The sequence below is a fragment of the Neopelma chrysocephalum genome, unplaced genomic scaffold, assembly GCF_003984885.1.
Source record: "Neopelma chrysocephalum unplaced genomic scaffold, ASM398488v2 Primary Assembly neopelma1_72, whole genome shotgun sequence".
In the NCBI taxonomy this organism is placed as follows: Eukaryota; Metazoa; Chordata; class Aves; order Passeriformes; family Pipridae; genus Neopelma; species Neopelma chrysocephalum.
The window spans coordinates 7,061,498-7,081,306 of NW_020897732.1; the positions used below are offsets into that span (position 1 = coordinate 7,061,498).

At 36.9% G+C, this 19,809-nt stretch overlaps 1 protein-coding gene across 1 annotated transcript in view; it reads left to right on the plus strand.

The window, feature by feature from the left end:
- PTPRN2 (protein tyrosine phosphatase, receptor type N2) overlaps positions 1-19,809 on the plus strand; it is a 645,766-nt gene that overhangs the window by 222,637 nt on the left and 403,320 nt on the right. Inside the window, exons 4-5 of the mRNA XM_027687014.1 lie at positions 2,402-2,519; positions 7,307-7,469. Of these exons, the coding sequence (XP_027542815.1) occupies positions 2,402-2,519; positions 7,307-7,469 (281 nt within the window). The remainder of the gene's footprint in view (positions 1-2,401; positions 2,520-7,306; positions 7,470-19,809) is intronic.

Sequence of the window (19,809 nt, forward strand, 5' to 3'; positions counted from 1 at the left end):
TCATTCTCATGACCAGTGAGAACTGGGGTCACAATTATTTCCTATGCTCTTTTACTGAAAACATTGTTTTTTGGAGGCATAGAAACCTGCATTGCTCAAGACTGACAGAAATGAATTTCTTGTCTGTATGTAGAACTCCATGGTTGAACTCTTCTTGCTTTAATTTAAACCAAGCTCTTCTGAGTAATTATGTTTATTATCCTTCAAAGTTTATGTTATTTATTCTGTATTTTTTAGCCTTTAGTAGGGTTACTATTAGCTTAGAGTTAGAAAAAGAAACTCTAGTGATTTTGGACACGTAGTTAATAAATTAGTAGTTTTATGGCTATGCTAATGATTTTAGTTTGTATGTATTTTAGCTGAACTATTTTATGTTGCACATTCTTCTAAACTGAAAAGTTATCTTAATTTTTTCTACTTCATGAATTTATAAAACAAACAGAAATATGTAGTGATAAGCAACAGTGAATTAATATATTGAATGTATATAGTATAGATATATAACATATATAACTCTATATACACATATATCTCAACTTTGTTTTAAAAATCATTTTAATAACACTTCACCAAAACAATCATAGGTTCATGGTGACTCATTTTGTGTGTTCACATAAAAACCTGTTCTGAGCAGCCTTAGATTTAGATTTTTGAAACTGTTTGAATCTGTCTTATTACATGGCACGTTTGAAAAGATGAGATTTGCATTTGAAAGGGATGAATCAGAACTAAAACCAGATTAGACAGAGGCAGAGACTCTTCCCCCTCCCAAGGGTCTGGAGCCATTTACTGTAGCCATTAACATCTCCCATGGCTTCAGGTAAAGTGTTTCCTCAATAAACTTGAGTAACATTTTTATTTAAGAAAAGAAGAAAGAAGGATCACCAATGAAGTGTCAGAGAGCCTTTTTGTTCGTCGAAGCCTTCATGCATATCTACAGTGTTTCCAGATTTTTTTATTATTATTTTTTTCATTAATGGAAAAAAAAAATAAATTTGGGATGCAGTTCACCTAAATCGTGCCCAAATGGGGACCTTTTTTCCTAAAACTTTTCTGAATCCCACACAACAGCACAGTTTGAATGCTTCCTAGGTCTGTCTAATCTTACACCCAACTTATTTATCTCTTCTTGAATGAAAAATGGAAAATATTGAAGAAATTATTTTTACTTCTTCATGCTCAGAACTGTCTGCTTTGGCAGAAGGGACAAATCTCCTGTTTAGTTTTCTTTTTTATTTCTGGACTTCAGTGAACAGACAATTAAATCCACCTCAATACTGTGAAAAAATCTGAAGAGCCCACTTGACAAAGCACCCTTCCAAGGAGCAAGGTGGCCACGTTCTGGGTTCTGCTGAGGCTGGTGATGCTTTAGCTGTATCTGAAGAGACTGCCCATGCCAACAATCCTGATGTCTGCAGATGGGGATGGAGTTTATAATGTGTGTGTGAATAGGGACTGAGACAGAAATCCGCCTTCCAGGTTCTAACAACTTCCCTTCCTGGTTCTAATAAGCAGATCCGACTGCTTCCATCTGGTGCTAGAGAGGGTTGTTCTTTAGGTGGTTCTTACAAGCAGATATTATTGGGATAACCATATCTGGAACTTTTATTGATATTCATTTGAGAGATTTGTGGTGTTTCGCTGCATGTGGCATAAAAGCAGAAATTCTCTTCAATTATGTGATATTTAGCTATTAGATAATTACAGATAATTGCATGGGCAAGTTCTATGAACTGAAGTGTTACCGTAACATCTAAAAATCTACAAATTGTGTAACAATTATGTTTGGAGTTATTATTTCAAGTATAATTACCATGAGATTGGCAGTGAATGTACTTAATGGGTAATCACTGGAATTTGACTTCACAGTTGCACTTCCCCCTGGTTGTAAAGTTCTTTGTCACAACATTGAAATGTAAAGATAACATAAATTGACTTCCACGTGTGTTGTACTAAAACTGGAGTACTAGCTCCTTAAGGTTCTAAACCCATAGTTTCATGTGGGAAACAGGGAAGGGACAGTGCACTGTGAATGGGGAAGAAGTGAAGCAACCTCTCAACAGACACCAGATAGTGGAATAACTCTTTTCCACAGCTGTCCAAAAGAACCCTTTTATATCTATTAAAGCTAGTTTGCAACCAGCTAAAATTCTGCAGAGACCAAAGGCTTTCAAAATGTCCTCACATGATTTACTGTCTTCCTCCCATTGCAAGGAAGTTTCATTAGGAAGATTTCATTAACAAAATTTTATACAGTAGAGAATCTGGAATTCACTCTTGGGTTCCACTTGAACAAAGCTTCTTTTTATTTTTAATATTGTTTATATATTTTTTACCAAACTTCCAAGTTATTAAAGAGTGTATCTGCTTTTGTTTTTTTGTTTGTTTCATTATTTATCAGGTTTTACCTGGCGAGATGATTATACTCAGCATGTTATTGGTCAGGAACTCTCAACCATTCACAAAATCCACAGCAGACGCCCTGATGTATTTGCATCTGAAGGATCTGATGCAGGAAGGTAAGTCTTCTGTGGTGTTTTTGCCTGGTAGGGTTTTGGAAGGGTTTCCAAATGATAGGGAATAGACTGGAACAGAATTGGAATTAAAAACCTCACCAAAACCACTATTTGTATGATAAAGGGAAAATAGTCATACAGCACGCTGAACACACCAGAATGAATTAAAACCCTGAAGCTTGTTTTTCTGATTATCATCAAGTTAAGAAAATACACTTTCTATCATTAATTAAGGTGTCAGAATTCAAAACATGAGGCCTTTCACTCAATTTATGCATTTTCTAGTGTCAATTCAGCCATCTCTACTTATGACCTGCTTAAAAAGGCAGACTGAAACAGTAGCTTATCCACAGGAGACATTTTATTCTGGACTAAGTATTGAGTGACATTCTGAGCAACTGATTATATTTTCAAAGTCATATTCTTCCAAAACATAATTATAATTGATCTGATGTCTGTAGATTCCCAGTGGTAGTTGCAAAATTTTTCCAGGAAGGAGAGATTCATGCAAGTTCCCATGACAGAAAATAGTGTTGGAATATGGCTTAAAAGGTATTGAGGGATGACTTTGTAGTTATTGATTGCAAGAGACACATCTGTAATTCTATAAAATTGTATGGTTGTAGAACCTGTAGTTATATATACAGTTATATATATATTCATATACAGTTACACATATAAAAATACTCTTTCACCTGGGCTGTTCTGTCCTACAGGCTTTTAAGTGCAACCCAACCACACAAACCCCAGAAGGAAATTTTAGGAACATTAAAAATGGCAATTTTTTCTTTCTTTTACATGGTTTTAGGAACGACAGTCTCAAAAGTAGTGAAAATGAAAGAAAGTGCTTTTTGTTAAAAAACTCTCCTCATGGTGGGATACAGTTTGAGCTTCTAGCCTTGATGGGCTTCAGATCTTCATATACTGCAGTATGTGGTTTGTATATACTGCAGAACCATTTCTTTTCTATATTGCTCTTTTATGGAAATAAAAATGCTACATAATTGATATTGCCCAGTGGCTTCGACTGTGTTTGCTTCATTTTGTTTTGATTTAATTCAGTATTCGACCCTGTATTTCACATGTTTGCTGATTCAAAAGCATTCCTTAAAATCGCAGCATCGTATATTTCAGAGGTGCACTAAGGTAGAAACTTAACTTTCAAAGATGATAGTGATCTATAGATTATCACAAGTGTGATAAGAACATGTGTTTGAATCTGTTTGAGTTTTCACTGCTTAGAAATGGCACAGAATGCCATTACGGAATGGATCACTCTCTGTACGTGGTATCAGAAATGATTTTCACTGTCTTCTGGGGATACTTTTTTAGAATGAGTGAACCTAAAACTTTTATTCGTGAGAGTAGGAGAAAATAGGCCAGATTTCCATGAGATCAAGACTGTATTCTGCAGTGTTCCAGATTCATAGTTATATAAAAATAAAAAATATAAGCAGATATAACAAATTATTTAGGTTTCAGATTGACAACTTTTAGGAGTTCCTGTTGTGATCAGGTTTGAGATGTTTTGCATTTTTAACTAGAACTATATGTTAAAAAATAATCTGTTTTGTGTATTGACAATTCAGGAACATCAGAATTTCAAATGTGCTCACATATAGCACTTTCTATTGTGGATACATTTTCTGCAGTTACCAAGCTGTGCTTCTGAAAGCATTATCTTATGTGCCAACAGTTTAAAGCATTAATTGATTTTTCTGGTTGTCCATTTGCAAAGTATTCTGTAGGTCAGAGAACAGTGGGAAATTTGGTCTCTTGTAGATTCTGATCAAGTGTGTTCTATGTTTGGTGTGCTCAGTGTGATTGCTAAAATCTTATGAGATAATAATTAAATAATTTGAAAAGCAACTTAATGTAGGTATCTAATTATCAAAGAAACATTACGGCAGGAAGACCTTTTATTAAGGGTAACGTGTGTAATAAGACAATATGAAGTCATACTAATGAGTCATTAATCCCCACAGAGCTGGTGAGAGCAAGAAAATAGACTCAGACACTTGAAAGGTAAATTGACTTAGGCTAAATTAGTGCATATGAAATCTGATGAAACAGAAGACATGGATTTCATCTCAAAAAAAAAAAAAGCTGAAAGTGGGAGTTTGATTTCAAGATGAAAGTTCTTTCTTTGTTGGCTAACTGGAGTGTACGTGGTATTTCCTGGGTCCTTATTAAATTTCAAAAAACCCTCTCTTGAAAGAGTATCAAGATAAAGGAAAAAAGTCCACTCTGCACTCAGGGAATAGATGTCAGTTGTGTTCATTGGTGCAATTAGGCAAAACCACAAACGTTTCCAGCAAACTTCAATGTATGAAATGGGGTATAGCATTATTTCTATAATAAAACCATCATTAAGTCAGTAATAAGATTCTCTCAGCACTTAAAAGGGAGAAATTTATTCTAAAAAATGTGGTATCTATTAATGGTGAACACTCTAGAAATAGCTGAGGTACAGTAATTTAGATATCTCCACACAAAAGCTACCAAAGTGCTGAGTTTTGTAGGAAATATTCTGTGGAAAAATAATTCTATATGATATTGTCTTTTTACTCTAAAGTTCATTGTACGCGAAGTAATTTTTCAGAACAAATTAAAACTGAAAATGCTTCCAAAAAAATGCACAACAAGAACTCAGCTGTCATTTCTCCTACTCACCAAGTGCTTTTATATATTTGTGTTTCATCCATTTTCCAATATCACTCTGTCAAATTTAAAAGAAATATTTTAATTCACTTGCAATAATAGCTTACTTAATGCATTTTCATTTCCGCATTAACAAGGTGAACTATAAAAATTTTTTAAAATCTTTCATATATATTCATAGGATCCTAATAAAGTTGTCATCAAATGAAATGTAAAGCTTTATAGTTTTTTACATTTTAATTGTTTAAATGTTTATAGCATAAAATATGATATCTACTGTGAAATGTAAACACAAGTGGAATTACTGTCTCCATAAGTAAAATGAGAAATCTTAGACCTCAGATTTTGCTTTCACCACCAGTGACAGTGATTATATACTGTAAATAAGGGTTGGAAAAGCCAACCTAAATGCTGTCTTTTGTCTGTGCATTCAGTTTCCATTAGCTCCAGTGGAAATCCTTGGGGCAGAATTCAGTCTGTTTTTTTTCATTTTCCCTTTCTTTTCAAAGTTAGTGAAGAAAGGAGAAGATAGGTGTTGGAATTAATCGGTGAATGAAAGATGAGTGTTGGAAAGTGGGATCCCTTCTATGAAGAGAGGCTCTTTGGATTAGTTCATCTCTACTGAAGCAGAAAGCAATACTGCCCAGCTCTTTCTAGAACTGCAGAATAGTTTCAGTCTGGCTTTAAGTCGAAAAGGAGGTGGATAATGTTACCTGCATGTCCACCCTCCATCACAAGGCAGAATTCAGAGCCCTGGAATACGAGAAAAATGTAAATAGCATAAGAAGGAAGAAAGACTTACAATAAATTATCTCAAGTTTGCTACAGTGCTGTGCAGTAACCCTTTTTTCCCCTAGAGTTTCTGTGCCTGATGGGAACCTGCTTGTTTTACAGCGGGGGAAGTAGAGGGTTTTCTGGTATTTCGGTGAGCAACCCTGTGAGCACTGTTGGTTGCAAAACCACCACAGTAAATTAGATTATTAATTACATTTATTGGCATTAAATTAGTAGGGACACACATTTGATACAACTGTGAGCATGGAAGGAAGTCTGTTACTTTGTGCATAAAGTAATGTAATTAAACCTGAGATTTGGAAAATGATCTAATGGTGCTCTCTCAGGCTATGCCCCTACATAAACACTGAGGCATGGGCTGCTAAAATAAAATTTTATTTACAGTGACAGAGAGATGTTAAAAGTCAAATTCCTTCACTGAGCTGGAAAGCCTTTCCACCTGGGATTCTTCTTTATTGGAGAAGTGTGGGGGCATGTGGGTAGGAAATGGTGACACTAAAAAGGTGATTTCCCTCAAAACAATGCATCACTCACAAGGGAGGAAGTGAGCTGGGAACCCTCTCTCTGCTTTCTTGCACAAGGAATGAAATAGTTACTGATGCTGACATTTAAATTATCATCATCATTGACATGTTGTTGAGATAGATGAGGACAGCTGGTAATAATTCAGATTCATCGCACACAGCACTCTGAATCCCATATAAACACCTCTGCACCGCCATCATTTAATCACACTTTTAGCCTTCCTTTGCAAACGTCACCAAGATCTGTCTAAACCGCTCAGAAAACACCACTATTCTGTGAATCCCAGGCATATGAGAAGATCAGAAGAAATACTTGTTCCGTTTCATTATTCTCTTTTCAAGCCCTTTGCTGGAACTGACTTGCTCTGTTATTTCTGCATAGCCAATAGTCTCCTTGTATTCTGTAAATTGGTGCAGGGCCAAATTGATGTTGAATCTCATCATCATCCAGCAATTTTTTTTAAATCTTAGAATCATCTCGTATTTCTTTGGGGTGCAATTTATTCATGCGTATTTTCTTTTTACAAGCGTTTTCTTTTCTTTACTTCTGAATGTATCTTTGCCTTGATGTGGCATTTTATTTGATTTACTGTAGAATCATTAGCTTTGATTCATGCCATAAATTGTTAATAGCACAAGATTTTTTGACTACTTTTGCTGAAACACTGAATCTTCTATACTTTCGTGGTTGATAAGCTTTTGAGTGACTTTTTTGTTAAGTGTTGGACTAACTTCAGTGGTTTGCAGTGGCTTTTTAATGGCCAGTTTGTACAGGCTGGTAACTTTCTATTGCTTGCTTTTGCTGTGCAGGACTTTTGGACAGAATGCAGATAATGAAAGAAATTATGATGGGGAAAATGATGTGAACTTGGCCAAGTCTCTTCAGCAATACCTTAAATATCTTGGTATTCTCTCCCAGTCTGCATCTACAAATCTGTATCCAAGGAAGACAAGTGACAAAGCTTCTGTCAAGGTAGTATTTTTAATGTGGTTCCTATATTCTGTGATCTTGGCTTCCTTCTTCTCTGAGTTCTTCCTATTTTTCAAATTTCCCCTCTGTCTCAAGACCAGATATTGTTTTTTACTGCCTCCTCCAATTAATTATCATAACTGCACTAACCAAGTTCTCTCAAAAAGAGTCACCTTCAGCATTGTAAATGCTTCAGCTTTTTACCTTAATGAGGGATGAATTGAATGTGATGAAGAAGGAAGAGTGGGATAAAGGTGGTAACATCTTCACTGGCTGATCTGAAAGATTTAGGATAACAAATCAGGTGAAAAAAATAAAGCAGCAAAGCCAAACTGCCGTTTTATTCCAGGGGCTAACTCGGAGTTGCCGAACTACTGCAGTGTATCTGCAACAGCACCTCCTGACAACAGCACCAGCTGTAGCAACCATTTAGTCATGGTTATTATTCTTGTCAGAAGCACAAGTTTCGCTGTTTCCAGTTTCACTGACTGACACATACAGCACTTATGATTTATGGTGTATGTCATTAGGTGCTCAGCTGGGGCAAGAGAAGCTTGCAGGCAGCAGCAAGGCAGCTTTGGGGAGGGAGCAGGGACCATGCTACCTTTCCTCCACTCTCTCCTTGTGGGCGCTGGCTGTGATGAGGCTGCTCTGTTTTGAATCACTGGCTTTCAGAGACAAGAAAACTTGCTCAAGAAGTATTTCAGTGGGTCTGGTGCTGTCATGCAAGTTCATAAATAATCCATATGGCTGAGACCTTCTGTGGGGAAGCCTGCTGTGATAACACCACCCACCAACCTTATCGAGTGTTGCCATGGAGATGGGTACTCTGAAGCCTGGGGGAGTGGGATAAAGAGGAGAAAATCTGGAAATGAGGCACGTATAGGAGCAAACTGTACACTTGTATTTACTAAGGAGCGTTTTAAAACAACAGACGTTGAGTCAGATGTGTTACCTGCAATTTAAAATTAAAAAAGGAAAGGAAAATTATCTTAAAAATTAGTAATCAATCATGAATTTTAAATGATCCTTGGAGATGTTTCCCAATCCTCTGCAAATAAAATGCAACTGCTCTTCTTTAAAAGCAAGAGGGACATGGTATTTTTACCTTGATTCATTGTTTCATTAATGGATTAACATTTAAACAAAAGAGAAACCAGGATTTTTGGTACTCCAGGAAGAAGCAAAACCCCATAAAATTTAATAATTTGAAAGGAGAAGGAAGGAAAGTAACTACTTGAGCTGCCTTTGATATGGTTGTACCACTTGAAATTGAAAATGGCTACCATACGCACTTTAATTGCATGATTCACCAAAATATTACTACCTTAGTTTTGTATTTAATATATAGAAAAATTAAAACCCTGCATTAAATAATTGTAGCAAGATCTCAGCTTTTAAACTTTCTTGCCCTTTTCTCATTAAAAATAAGGAGAAGACAGAGGTGCTTTACCCTACTTAAACTTAGAATTGCAACTTTTGGGCCTTTGCCCTTCTTAAAAATAATTTTCTTTCAAGGATATATTTACCTCTGTCACTTCATTCCTGCTGTCAGGGAATAGGAGATATAACACTACTCTGGTTGCTTTGATACTTTACCTGCTATGAAATACAGCTGAATCTGGCAGAAATTTAATGCTTCTAGTAGACTTCCTGAGTGGATTCTGATTTATTCCAAACCTGATATCAGAGGTCTCTGGCCAAGAAAAACAAAGGAAGATAAAAGACAAAGAGGTTTTAAAATATTTCTTACACTCTGAAAGTGCTATTTCATATTTTAATATAAATATATTTAGTCAAACTGTTTTACAAACTTCCAGTCTTTAGTTGCCCTACTGTCTCCAGAACAAAGTTACAAACACAAACACAAAGTTACCACACAAACAGTTGTGCACAAAGTTGTAAAATAAGACATCACAAAACCTAGAGCAGGTGACCCTTTTCCTATTTCCCTTGTCCAAACAACTGTCAGCTTGAGGCTTAATACAACAGTGGCAGAAATAATACCCGTAAACTTAAATCATGTGATTGACCAAAATTCCTATAATGTCTACCATTTATTGCAAGAGCTTCTTTGAGTGATTTTTGAAACACTTGAGGTTTATCACTAACTTAAAATTTTTTCTCAGAATTTAGACAGTATCTACTGCAGGCTGTAATCTAGCGGGCTGATAATGACTCTGCTGGGGGATAAACAGCAGTAAATCAGAAGCTTTGGTGGGTCTGTTTCCTGAGGATTACAGTTGTGAAGAACATTTCACTTTAGTTCATCTGAAAAGAGTTGTTCAGAAAATGGGCACTTGGTGGCATTTGTAACTTAGGCATTAGCTAGTGGGGTTTTGTGTTCGATTTTCTTGGTTTCCCCCAATACACACACACACACACACACACACACACACTTAGGCTGTATGAAAGTCTTACCACTCACAAAATACTGTGTTATCAGTCTTTATGATTCCTTTATACCAAAACTGGATATATTACGGAAAATAACACATAGCCAGGCACATACTTGTAATGAGGAAGCTTGGTTTATCTTAGCTACAGAGGCAAGAAATTTATATGCTTCAAATTATGTGTGAATTCCCCTGCCCTTCTCCCCTCCAGTTAGAACAAACCCCTCTCAGACCAAAATACAGGAAACCAAAACCCTGAAAAAAACCCACTATACTGTTGACATTCCTACAGAAACTGAGGAGCAGGGTTTTGTTGGGTTTGAAGGGACAGCAGGTAGCTGGTGTTGCTAAAGCTCATCAGCTGCAAAGGGGAGCTCGCTGGCTTTGCTGGTGCTGCTGCTGCTCTGTGTGAGCACTGGCATAGCAGGGCCACAGTGGGAGTCTTGAGGAAATTTTTAAATAAAGGAGACACTAGAAGAGAAAAATACCTTTATCCACAGTGACTGTTGCAACAAAGCAAAACAGAGAGGCAGCAAAAACGATCAGTATGGAAACAAATACCCCTGGTGTCTACTTTTCACCAGCCATTAGCCAAGGCAGCGAGGAATGTTCTTACAATGTGTTTTTTTTAGAAGTTTAAATGGCTGCACTAGAATAGTTACAGGAGATTTCAATTATGCTGTTTTAACCTGACCAAGAAAATTTTTTAGTCATCACAGAAAGAACAGTTATGTGAAATGTGATCCAAATGTACTTGAAGGTCTCGAAATCAGAAGAAAATGAAAACACCTTGAACTGCTGGTTTTTCTGTGAACAATCTATAATTTGTACATATTCTCTTTGCCTTCTGGTAGCCTGACTTGTGACTTTTTTAGTGCCTCAGGTAACTGCTTTGATAACACAGGGCTCATTTCAGACACGGCACAACATCACAGAGCAATTGTGGCCACCACCCCACATGGCTGGGCACGCTATTCCTCACGTTTGATCTCCCAGCTCCACTCTGTGACTGGATACTCCTTTGGTTCCTCCAGAACACCTTCTGGACGGGCTGCAGGAATAAGGAAGTTGCTGCCACACTTATGCTAGGGTTGCATTTCTTGTTGCAGGGGGTCTCTATTTTATGGTTTGGGTTTTAAGGCTGAAAGAGTCACAGAACTGCTTTTACTCCTTCCCTCTGACCTGGCCTCTGAGGTCTTCAGCCATGGTGGGTCCTACCTGCTGCTAACATCTTCATCAGGCCTGTGTACCATTCAGGCCCCAGTAGGTACTGTGGGGAGAAAGGGAAAAATTATTTCTGAGTCATTAGGGAGGTTCATGAAATTTCTGTTATTTCTGTTTCTTTGTTTTTTAGCTGCAATCATTTTCAAGATAGACTTTTTGTATAGGTATCACGATTGCAGAAATCTCCAAATCCTATAAATATTAAAGCAAAGATTTTTTGGGAAAAAACCAGAATCTTTACATCAAAGAAGTTGCTAATAAAGTTAAAGGTCTTTGAAAAACCATGAAGGAGAAAAGAAACAGGTGAACTGACTGTTTGGTGCCAGAGATTTTGGCTCAACAGTGCAGTGGTACTGAAAGGGGAGAAGGTGCTAGTAAAAACTTATATAAATGATATAAAATAAAAATTCATATCTTTGCTGGGTTGAAAATCAATTGTTTGAATCTTAGTAATTGATCTCCTGAAAGAATCAAGAAGTGTGATAATTATTTAAAAGGATTATTATTTATTTTAGAGAGTCTGAGTGCACAAGTGCTCAAAGATGTACTCTGAACTTATCTGCAAATAATAATTGCTGTGATTAACTAGTACGAAATTACTCAGTCATCGCTCATTTTAATCTGGAACTTTAATTCAAAAAAGCAGCACCCTTATTTATCTAACACTGATTAAAATACAGGACTGAATGAAGATCATCAGAAATTGCTCTGATGACTGACTGCTGAAAAGTCAGAAACCTTCCTGCGATGTATACTTTTAAACCCTACTTATATAAATGTAAAATTTAATATTTCATACATGAGGGATTATGTATAAGTAAGAAAAAATGTAATTCACCGTGTCATGAACACTTTCATAAAAATATTTCAGGAATAATTGATAAAGGAATATCTCCCTGAAGCGACAGAATTGCCCATCTATTGTCATACTTACACAATGATATTTAATCATTTCACAAGCATTGATATATTTATTTACCTAAAACCATTACAAAGTAGGAAAGAACTAATACCCCTCCTTCACAGACAGATTAGACTGCCTTTCTAAGGTCATGCAATATTTTTTTTGGTAAAGTGTAGACTAAAAGCTAAGTCTCAAATCCCAGAAACATATTTCATCTTTTGGATCATTCTCTTCTCCATGGCTCCTTTTAGCAAAACAGAAACATTACAGTCCTCCTAAAAAAAGCTAATGAACATAAAAAACCCCAAACTCCAACAAAACCAACCCCAAAACTCAAAAAAACAAGCAAACCCCCACACTTGACCATATAAAGATGTTTGTATTGGTGCAAGTCAGCCTAAACTCATTCCATGATCAGCAGAGAGAAAAAATGGAATTTTAAAGTTGTGATCCATCCACTCTAATTTAAATATATAAAATAAGACATTGTAATTTCTATTCTCTTGGCCATCCTGTGTGAATCTGGTGTAGATTGCAATTTTTTCTGGAAGAACTGGTACTTTTAAAGCTCTACCAGAATCATGGCTACAAAGTCTAATAAAATTGCAATCATGTTGTTTGTGGCATAAATACACAATCTGGTGATCTAATCTGACTTGTGATTTATTTTTTTAATTAATAATTTGGCAACAGAGCATTATCATACTCTTCAAGTCTTAGACCTAACACCTACCTTTACCTACAACCTATCTGCTTATGTAGGATGTAGTGACAGAATTTCCACATCTAACATAGAATCCCTCATTTCCCATATCATACAGCTATCTTGTAAGGATTAATTATTTTTACAATTATTAGAAGATACAAGTGCCATAGAAATGTTATTATAAATGATGTGTGTCAAGTCTGGAGGCTTATTTAAAAGGGCAGTTAATTAATTTCTAGTAATTCCCAGATGAAACATAGATTGATATTTTTAAAATCTCAAATACCAACTGAATAATAAGATTTGGTTCTTTTTCAGATCCTTCACTTCAAAATCAACTCTTTTTTTTTCCAAATACCATGTTTGGAGTTTCTGTTTCTGTAATTTTCCCTGCAAGTTTGCAGTCATTTGCAAATATTTATGCCCTGTACTTCAACACACTGTGATCAGTAAATAGAAGATGATGGAGCTGATACAAATTTTAAAGTGGATTCCGTATTTATTTTTCCATCATATTCGTCAAATGCGAGGGTAGAGCTCATAGAAATTTAAACTTACTTTATCTACCTCTGTGTTAGTGTGTTGATGTAGACATTTTAAGGCAGTGGAACAACAATTTTTATTTTTAATGGGGGGAAAAGACCTCCCTTTGCCCCAGACGGTTGTCCAGCAAATGGACGGTTGCTTTCAATGGGGTTGTAAAGCAATATTGTAGGCATTGATCTCTTCACTTGCATTTCTTAGGTAAAAGTATTCTCTAGATTTGTGTGTTTGAGTTATAGATATATTGAATTGGTGTTAATGTGCTCAACTTTTGGCAGATGTAGATGTTCATGTTTCTATGTAAATCATCTTTAGATAATGAGTTAGCTCAATATACCAGCATATGCCTACGGAAAATGTGTTTAAACATCACTCACTGAAACCTCATTATTGGCATATGAGCAAACTGCTCTCAGGCAAGGGAGGCTGAGACACCCTGGTGGATCTATCAGGACTGATCCCCTGCACAGTTTCTACCATCCATTGGGGGTTGACTGTCACTTTTTGGTTCCTACTGGTAATGTCAGGGAGCTTCTGAATGGAGTATCCTGACAAGTAAAGATGCCCCAAGCCTTGTGTCCCCAGGTCTAGGCAGTAGCCAAGTAGCCAACAGGCACCACGGGACACGTGGTCTGACTCTGGTTGTTGGCACTCAGACCACCAAACACACCCATGCACACAGAACAGAACCTCTCACCCAGAGGAATAGTTAGAAATTGAGTTTATTGAGAAGATAGGACAGACACAAGACATTGTCAGATGAGTATATTTGCCAGCCTGCTTACATGCTACCAGTCCCTTTTATTCCTTTTTCTAAACATCCCATAGAATGTGCAGGACAATGACAAGGTGTTCTCCTTGGCATTCCATAATGAGTCCCACACCGCTGCAGGCAGTGATGACGAGCTAATGATGAATGCTGAAGAAAGACCACCCAGAACTCTTCCTACCCCAAAGGAAACTTTGTTTTGACCCATAGGACGGAGATGTGTCAGAAGCAGAGAGAAAAACCAGAAGTTAGTTAAGAAGACTAAAGATAGTGAGTTACTCAGCAGTAAAAGAAACGTCAGCTAGTGATAAAATTGTCCATGCTGGAGAGTCTGTTGAAGGTAGGCATGGGTCTATGATCCTTTCAAGGGAGATCAAGAATGGCTGGGAACATTTGAGACTTAAAAGTGAATTTATTAAATAGTAACTTGTACATGAAAGAAGCCAATACATTTGTCCTCTCTTTTTTTTTCCTTTTATTTTGTTTAAGAGTGGTAGAATATGCTGCTCACAGTCAAATCTCTGTCAACTGAAATTACAGCAGTAGAGATTATTAAATGCTATACAGTCAGACCCTGGACAGTCCTCTTGCACTGTGCTTTCACAATGAGAATTAGGAAGCAAAGTCAGCATTAGTTTTGACCAAAACAGACTCTGAGAACTCCTTTTGCTTGATTACGTTTTTGACACTGCAGACTACAGGATGTGAATTGAGAATCTTTACCACCTTTACTTCTCTGATGTAGTTCTTAAGTGGTTTCAAAGCTATTGTATTTTTCTGAAAGATAATAGAAGATAGTTACAGAAAATTATTAGTGAAATAGTAGGTCAGGTGATATGACTGTAATGGTGCCTGTTGCCTGAAGCCTGTGAATCTGTTGAAAGGCCATGGCCTGATGCTATCCCATCACTGCAGGAGGCACTGGTTTGGCCTCTTTACCAGTTTCTGGGCTCTGAATTAATCTTCCACATTCTTGGGGTTTACGCATGCAATAATATCGTTATAGTAAGTGAAAAGTTCATTATCAGCTGCTAGAAAAGGCTTTTGCTCAAAGCATTTAATTCTTTCTTTGGCTTTAGCTTTCATTTTCAGAGGAACCTTACACTGACTTTGGTGCAGAGTGTGTAGTATCGTGCCTCCAGTACACAGAGGCTCGTAAAGAGGGGTTCCCCCCTTTCAGCCTGTTTGAACCTGGCTGGAAGCCTGCCAAGATATCCTGACAGGACAGCGCTGTATGAGAACAGCAGCTGAAAGAATTAAGGCTTTGTTAGCACAAGACTTGCTACTTCAGCTGTGATGCTCTAAGGACAGAGCTGTTCTGCTTACTCAGCTCCATCCCAGGGACTTTCACACTGTAATCCACTCCACAACGTTTGGCCCTCAGGTTTCATTGTTGGGTGGATTTCTCTCAATTTTCTCTCAATTTCTCTCTTAATTTAAAGGTAAATTGGGAGGTACAAATTCATAGTCTACACTTTGACTTAGCAATCAGGCAGTGCCACTTGTGCTGCTGTTTGCTTTAGGGGTTCACATGAGTACATGTATCTCCCGTGTAGGGAGTTTACATGAGGCAAGTTTGTGTGGGTCGTAAAGTATCTGAACTGTGTCTGGTAGAAAAAGCTAAACTTCTTTCACTCTACACACTGAGTTAAAGTATGAGACAATTTCATTTCTGGTAGTCTTTGGAAAATATTATTTTATCCTACCATGGGTGAAGAAGGGCCTTCCACTGTTTGTTGTGATTCCATTTTCTAATTTCAGAGACCACACAGCCACTATCTCAAACAGGCACAGTAAATAAAGCATTGTAAGTGGAATCATGCTCCAACCAAATTTAGATGGTAGTAAACATAAATTAATATCTGAAAATACATCAAACTGAGGGTAGAATGTTACTTCTTTATGCATTTCTAAGGGATTTTTTTGTTAGCTCTATATTCCTTCAAGTTTTAGCAAATGTATCTGCAAGAAAGGAACTATTTTGTCATAAACTTGATTCCATTTTTCCTGCACTTGGGCAAAACACTCAAATCAATCTACCCTTTAGTGGATAAATTGAACAGCACTGGGTTGTAGGTATCTAATCCTGCCCCCCTCTTTTAATTTTTTTTTAATAAAACATGTGGTCCATGGACTTTTGCATAGTGCGTCTGCACAGTGTAATTTAATGTGCCCTTCTGTGAACTTTCATGCAGAAAATGTCAGTTAGTTACAAACCTAAACCATACAAGACATTGCCCTAACAATTCCATCTTCAGAAAGGTTAGTGTGTGGGCTTTTTTGATAATGTGGGAATTATTGAGATAGCTTATTTGAAAGGTGATGAAGGAGAGGAAAATCCTGTGCAAATGGAGAAATAAGATTTTTTTTTTTTTAACTGGGGTTTTAGCAATTCAGAGCACTTTGAAAAGATGTTGTATCAGTGACGAGAAAATTGAACAGTATTTTACCTATTAAAAATAAAATGTTCTTGATAGTAATAGCGGCTTGTATTCTAACCCTGCTGGTATAAACCATCCATATTGTAACTGCTGCATTCTTTTTTAGTTTTTGCACATTTCACTTAATGTATGTTTGGGTTTCTTGTGTGCTATTACTGGCAGTACTTCATATAAATCCAGTTCAATCAATCCAGAAACTAATTTTCTTTTTAACATTTTTCCAGCTCCCTGTTTCACTCTGCTTCTCCATAATGTTAGAAGATTCTCCAAAGGCACCAACATGGGAATTTACAGACTCTTTTTTTCACTAATCATGGATAACGCCATTTAATTTTGACATGGGTCAAACTAGCAATGTCCATGTTCAGGAGGTTAGCTTGGAAAAAACCCTTCAAATAAGATTATCACAGTGCTCTGCAAGTGTTATTAGTAACTTGAGATGTAAATTGTCACTGGATTCTAAACTACATATAACTGATATGTTTCTATATTTTTCTGTAAAAAAGAAACCAGATTATTTTTCCCATGCCACTTAGACAAACCCATAGTTTAGGATTGCATTTATCTCTGCTGCAATTTTAGTTGGATTTCACCGTATGTGTGTCAGTTGACACATATTTTTGGAGTTTTGTTGGAGATGGGGGCAGTGGGAAAGGGGATTTTTTTCTCCTCCAAGTGAAGAATTGCCATACAGCTGTGAGACACTCTTAATTAAGTCAGAGTAAGCTACATCAGATGGGCTGGTATCTGAGTACACTGCGAAGACAGCTGAGCTGTCAGTGCTTTACTTTAATTAGACTTTTAATATTTCATCCCTTACTGCCCAAGGTGTGACCTGTCAAGCTTCTGAGAGGCTGCCCCTTCCTGACAGAGGTGCAGTGCTGAGCCCAGGACTGGCACACACTTCTATCCAATTTATGTACAATCACTTGGTGGGTTTGTGATCTTCTCTTTCTTGATGTGCTTGTTGTCCTAAAGAACAGAATATAACTGATCTGTTAATTTAAAGGATATTTTGAGTTGTTAAATAGCTCATCAAAAGCCAGCGCACATTTTGTGATCCTAATCTTTCACAGTGGTTTGACAGTGTCTAGCAGTTTTTTCCTCTGTAAAACTTGATTTATTAGTAAAGTTTAAGAGGCAAAAACCCCCAGCTGGATATAGAACAGAGATCCAAAATAGGGCGCATTTACCCAAACTGGATTGAGCTGACTTCGTGTCTTTCCGTGTCTGAATAGAGAATGTCCTCTTCCCCTGTCTTGATTCTCCCTTTCTCAGCTCCCTGTTCTTCGATCCCTTGTCCCCAGAAGGTCCTCCGAAACGCAGCAAGGCAGGGAGTACATGAGTGGGAAAGGCAGGCGGCAGCTTTTGTGCATTCTCAGTGAACTACTTGTCGCGTCTGGGGGTGCTTTGTGCCATCCTCGGCAGCTCCTTCTCAGGAGTGAGTATCATTAGAGAGTTAATTACCCCATGCAAAGACCCGTTGTCATTGAGAGATAAATACATGCGACTGTAAGTTTTTCACGTCTAGGGTTTGCTATTAAGTATGTAAACAGCATTCAGGCTGCATTTTGACAACTGGCTCCCCCTTGGTGTTGATCAGAGCAGTGCGTACCCTGCAGCTGGAGCACTGAACCAGAGCTGCGCTGCTGCTGTTTGATACAGTTCCTGGGGGACGCTGAAATGTTTCATACACAAAGCCGTTTGATCTCCAGCTCTATATTCTTTGACACTGCCTTAGCGTAGCCCAGTTTCTTGGCTTTCACAAAGCACGTTTCTATGTTAAACACCACCTGCAGAAGCCCAAAGCCTTGCATTGGTGGATCACAAGCCAAAGTAGCCAAAGTGCCTTTTGTCTCTGTAATAAAGTTGCATAAACCATAAACCTACAAATCATTATATGAAACCATGTAATGAACCTCTTCAATCATTTCCTAAGCAGCAGAAAACTCTGTTGGAAAGCAAGGGATATGAATATTTATTATAAAATCCACTGACTGTTATCAGAAGAAATAAAATTGTTCAGATGGAGAGCAAAACTACTGTCCAGGAATAAAGACCCAGATAAAATCTGAGAGTTTTATTTCGTCTCTGAAATAGCTAACCAACCTTACCTGTTTTACTTTTACAAAGTACATTAAGAAATACATAAATAATGATTTTTCTGTCTGAATCCTACTAATGGCTCTCTTCTGGGGCATATAGTCTCTTCACCCTCTCTGTATTTTGCAGCTCCTTCTGTCTTAAATTACATTATCAGTGCACAGGGACATCAGTGATTCACTATAATTTATAGCAGTGAGAGCTGAAATAGTCCCTGTCCTAAGTTTCCCAGATTGTGATGTAGTTTGTGTGGCACCAGGAAAGTACAGCTGAGAAGCACGACCCATTCTTCAACACACATATAGTGTGGGATGCAACTTCAGCAAAGTGTCCTAAGGGAATTATAAACAAAGAATCTAATTGGAATAATTTTGGATATAAGTAAACCTCTCAGTTCAAATCTGTATTTAGCAGGGAGTGAAGGAAAATGATTTTTGAAAATATTTAGGAGGGTGGAACTGGTTTGTTAAAAAACAAAAAGTCTTGCCTTTAGGTTGTGATCATAGTAAAAATGTCTTTAGAATTAAATGACAGTAAATATAATTTCCATCTGGTGCTTCCGTGAAAATATGAAACTGAAAATAGAAAATAATAGTGCAAGCCCACCTTTCGACTTTTTTTTCACCAGTACTTCTTCAATAAAAATGTGGTTTTAGCTTGATTTTTTACGTTATTGTTTAATTTGCTGTGTTGAAAATAATATATTAATTAAAATAATAAATTAATTAAAACCCAATTTTAAGGTTGTTTTTACATTTTTATACTGTCAGAGGACAGATTGATGAGACATTTAATTTAGTGGGGAAAAAAAAGAATTTAAAATAGAACAAAGAATTTTAGGCATGCCAAAGAATTGTTTCACTTTCTTGGTGTTCTTCTAAAAATGATATTTTCAATTTGACATGCTAGTTTTTGGTTAGTAACCTGGAAAAATAATTATCCCCACAACTTTAGTAAAAACCAAAGGGAAAGTGGAATTATTACATTTTCTTTTTTTGACTGAATACAAACAGTGCATACATAGTCAACATCAGGTTCGATCAATCTCTTTCTCAGGCTTTTTAATAGTTTAATTAACTGTTTTACACAATTTGCACCAAAGTGATAATGCCTCTTTGAAGCAAACTCCACATGTTGAGCTTTGCAATCGACATTCACATTACAGGTTCCAATTATTGTTTTCCTGGTTTGTGAAGCACTGAGGATTATGCCTCAGATTCCAGCACAACAGTAGCCATCACAAAGCAATACTGACCC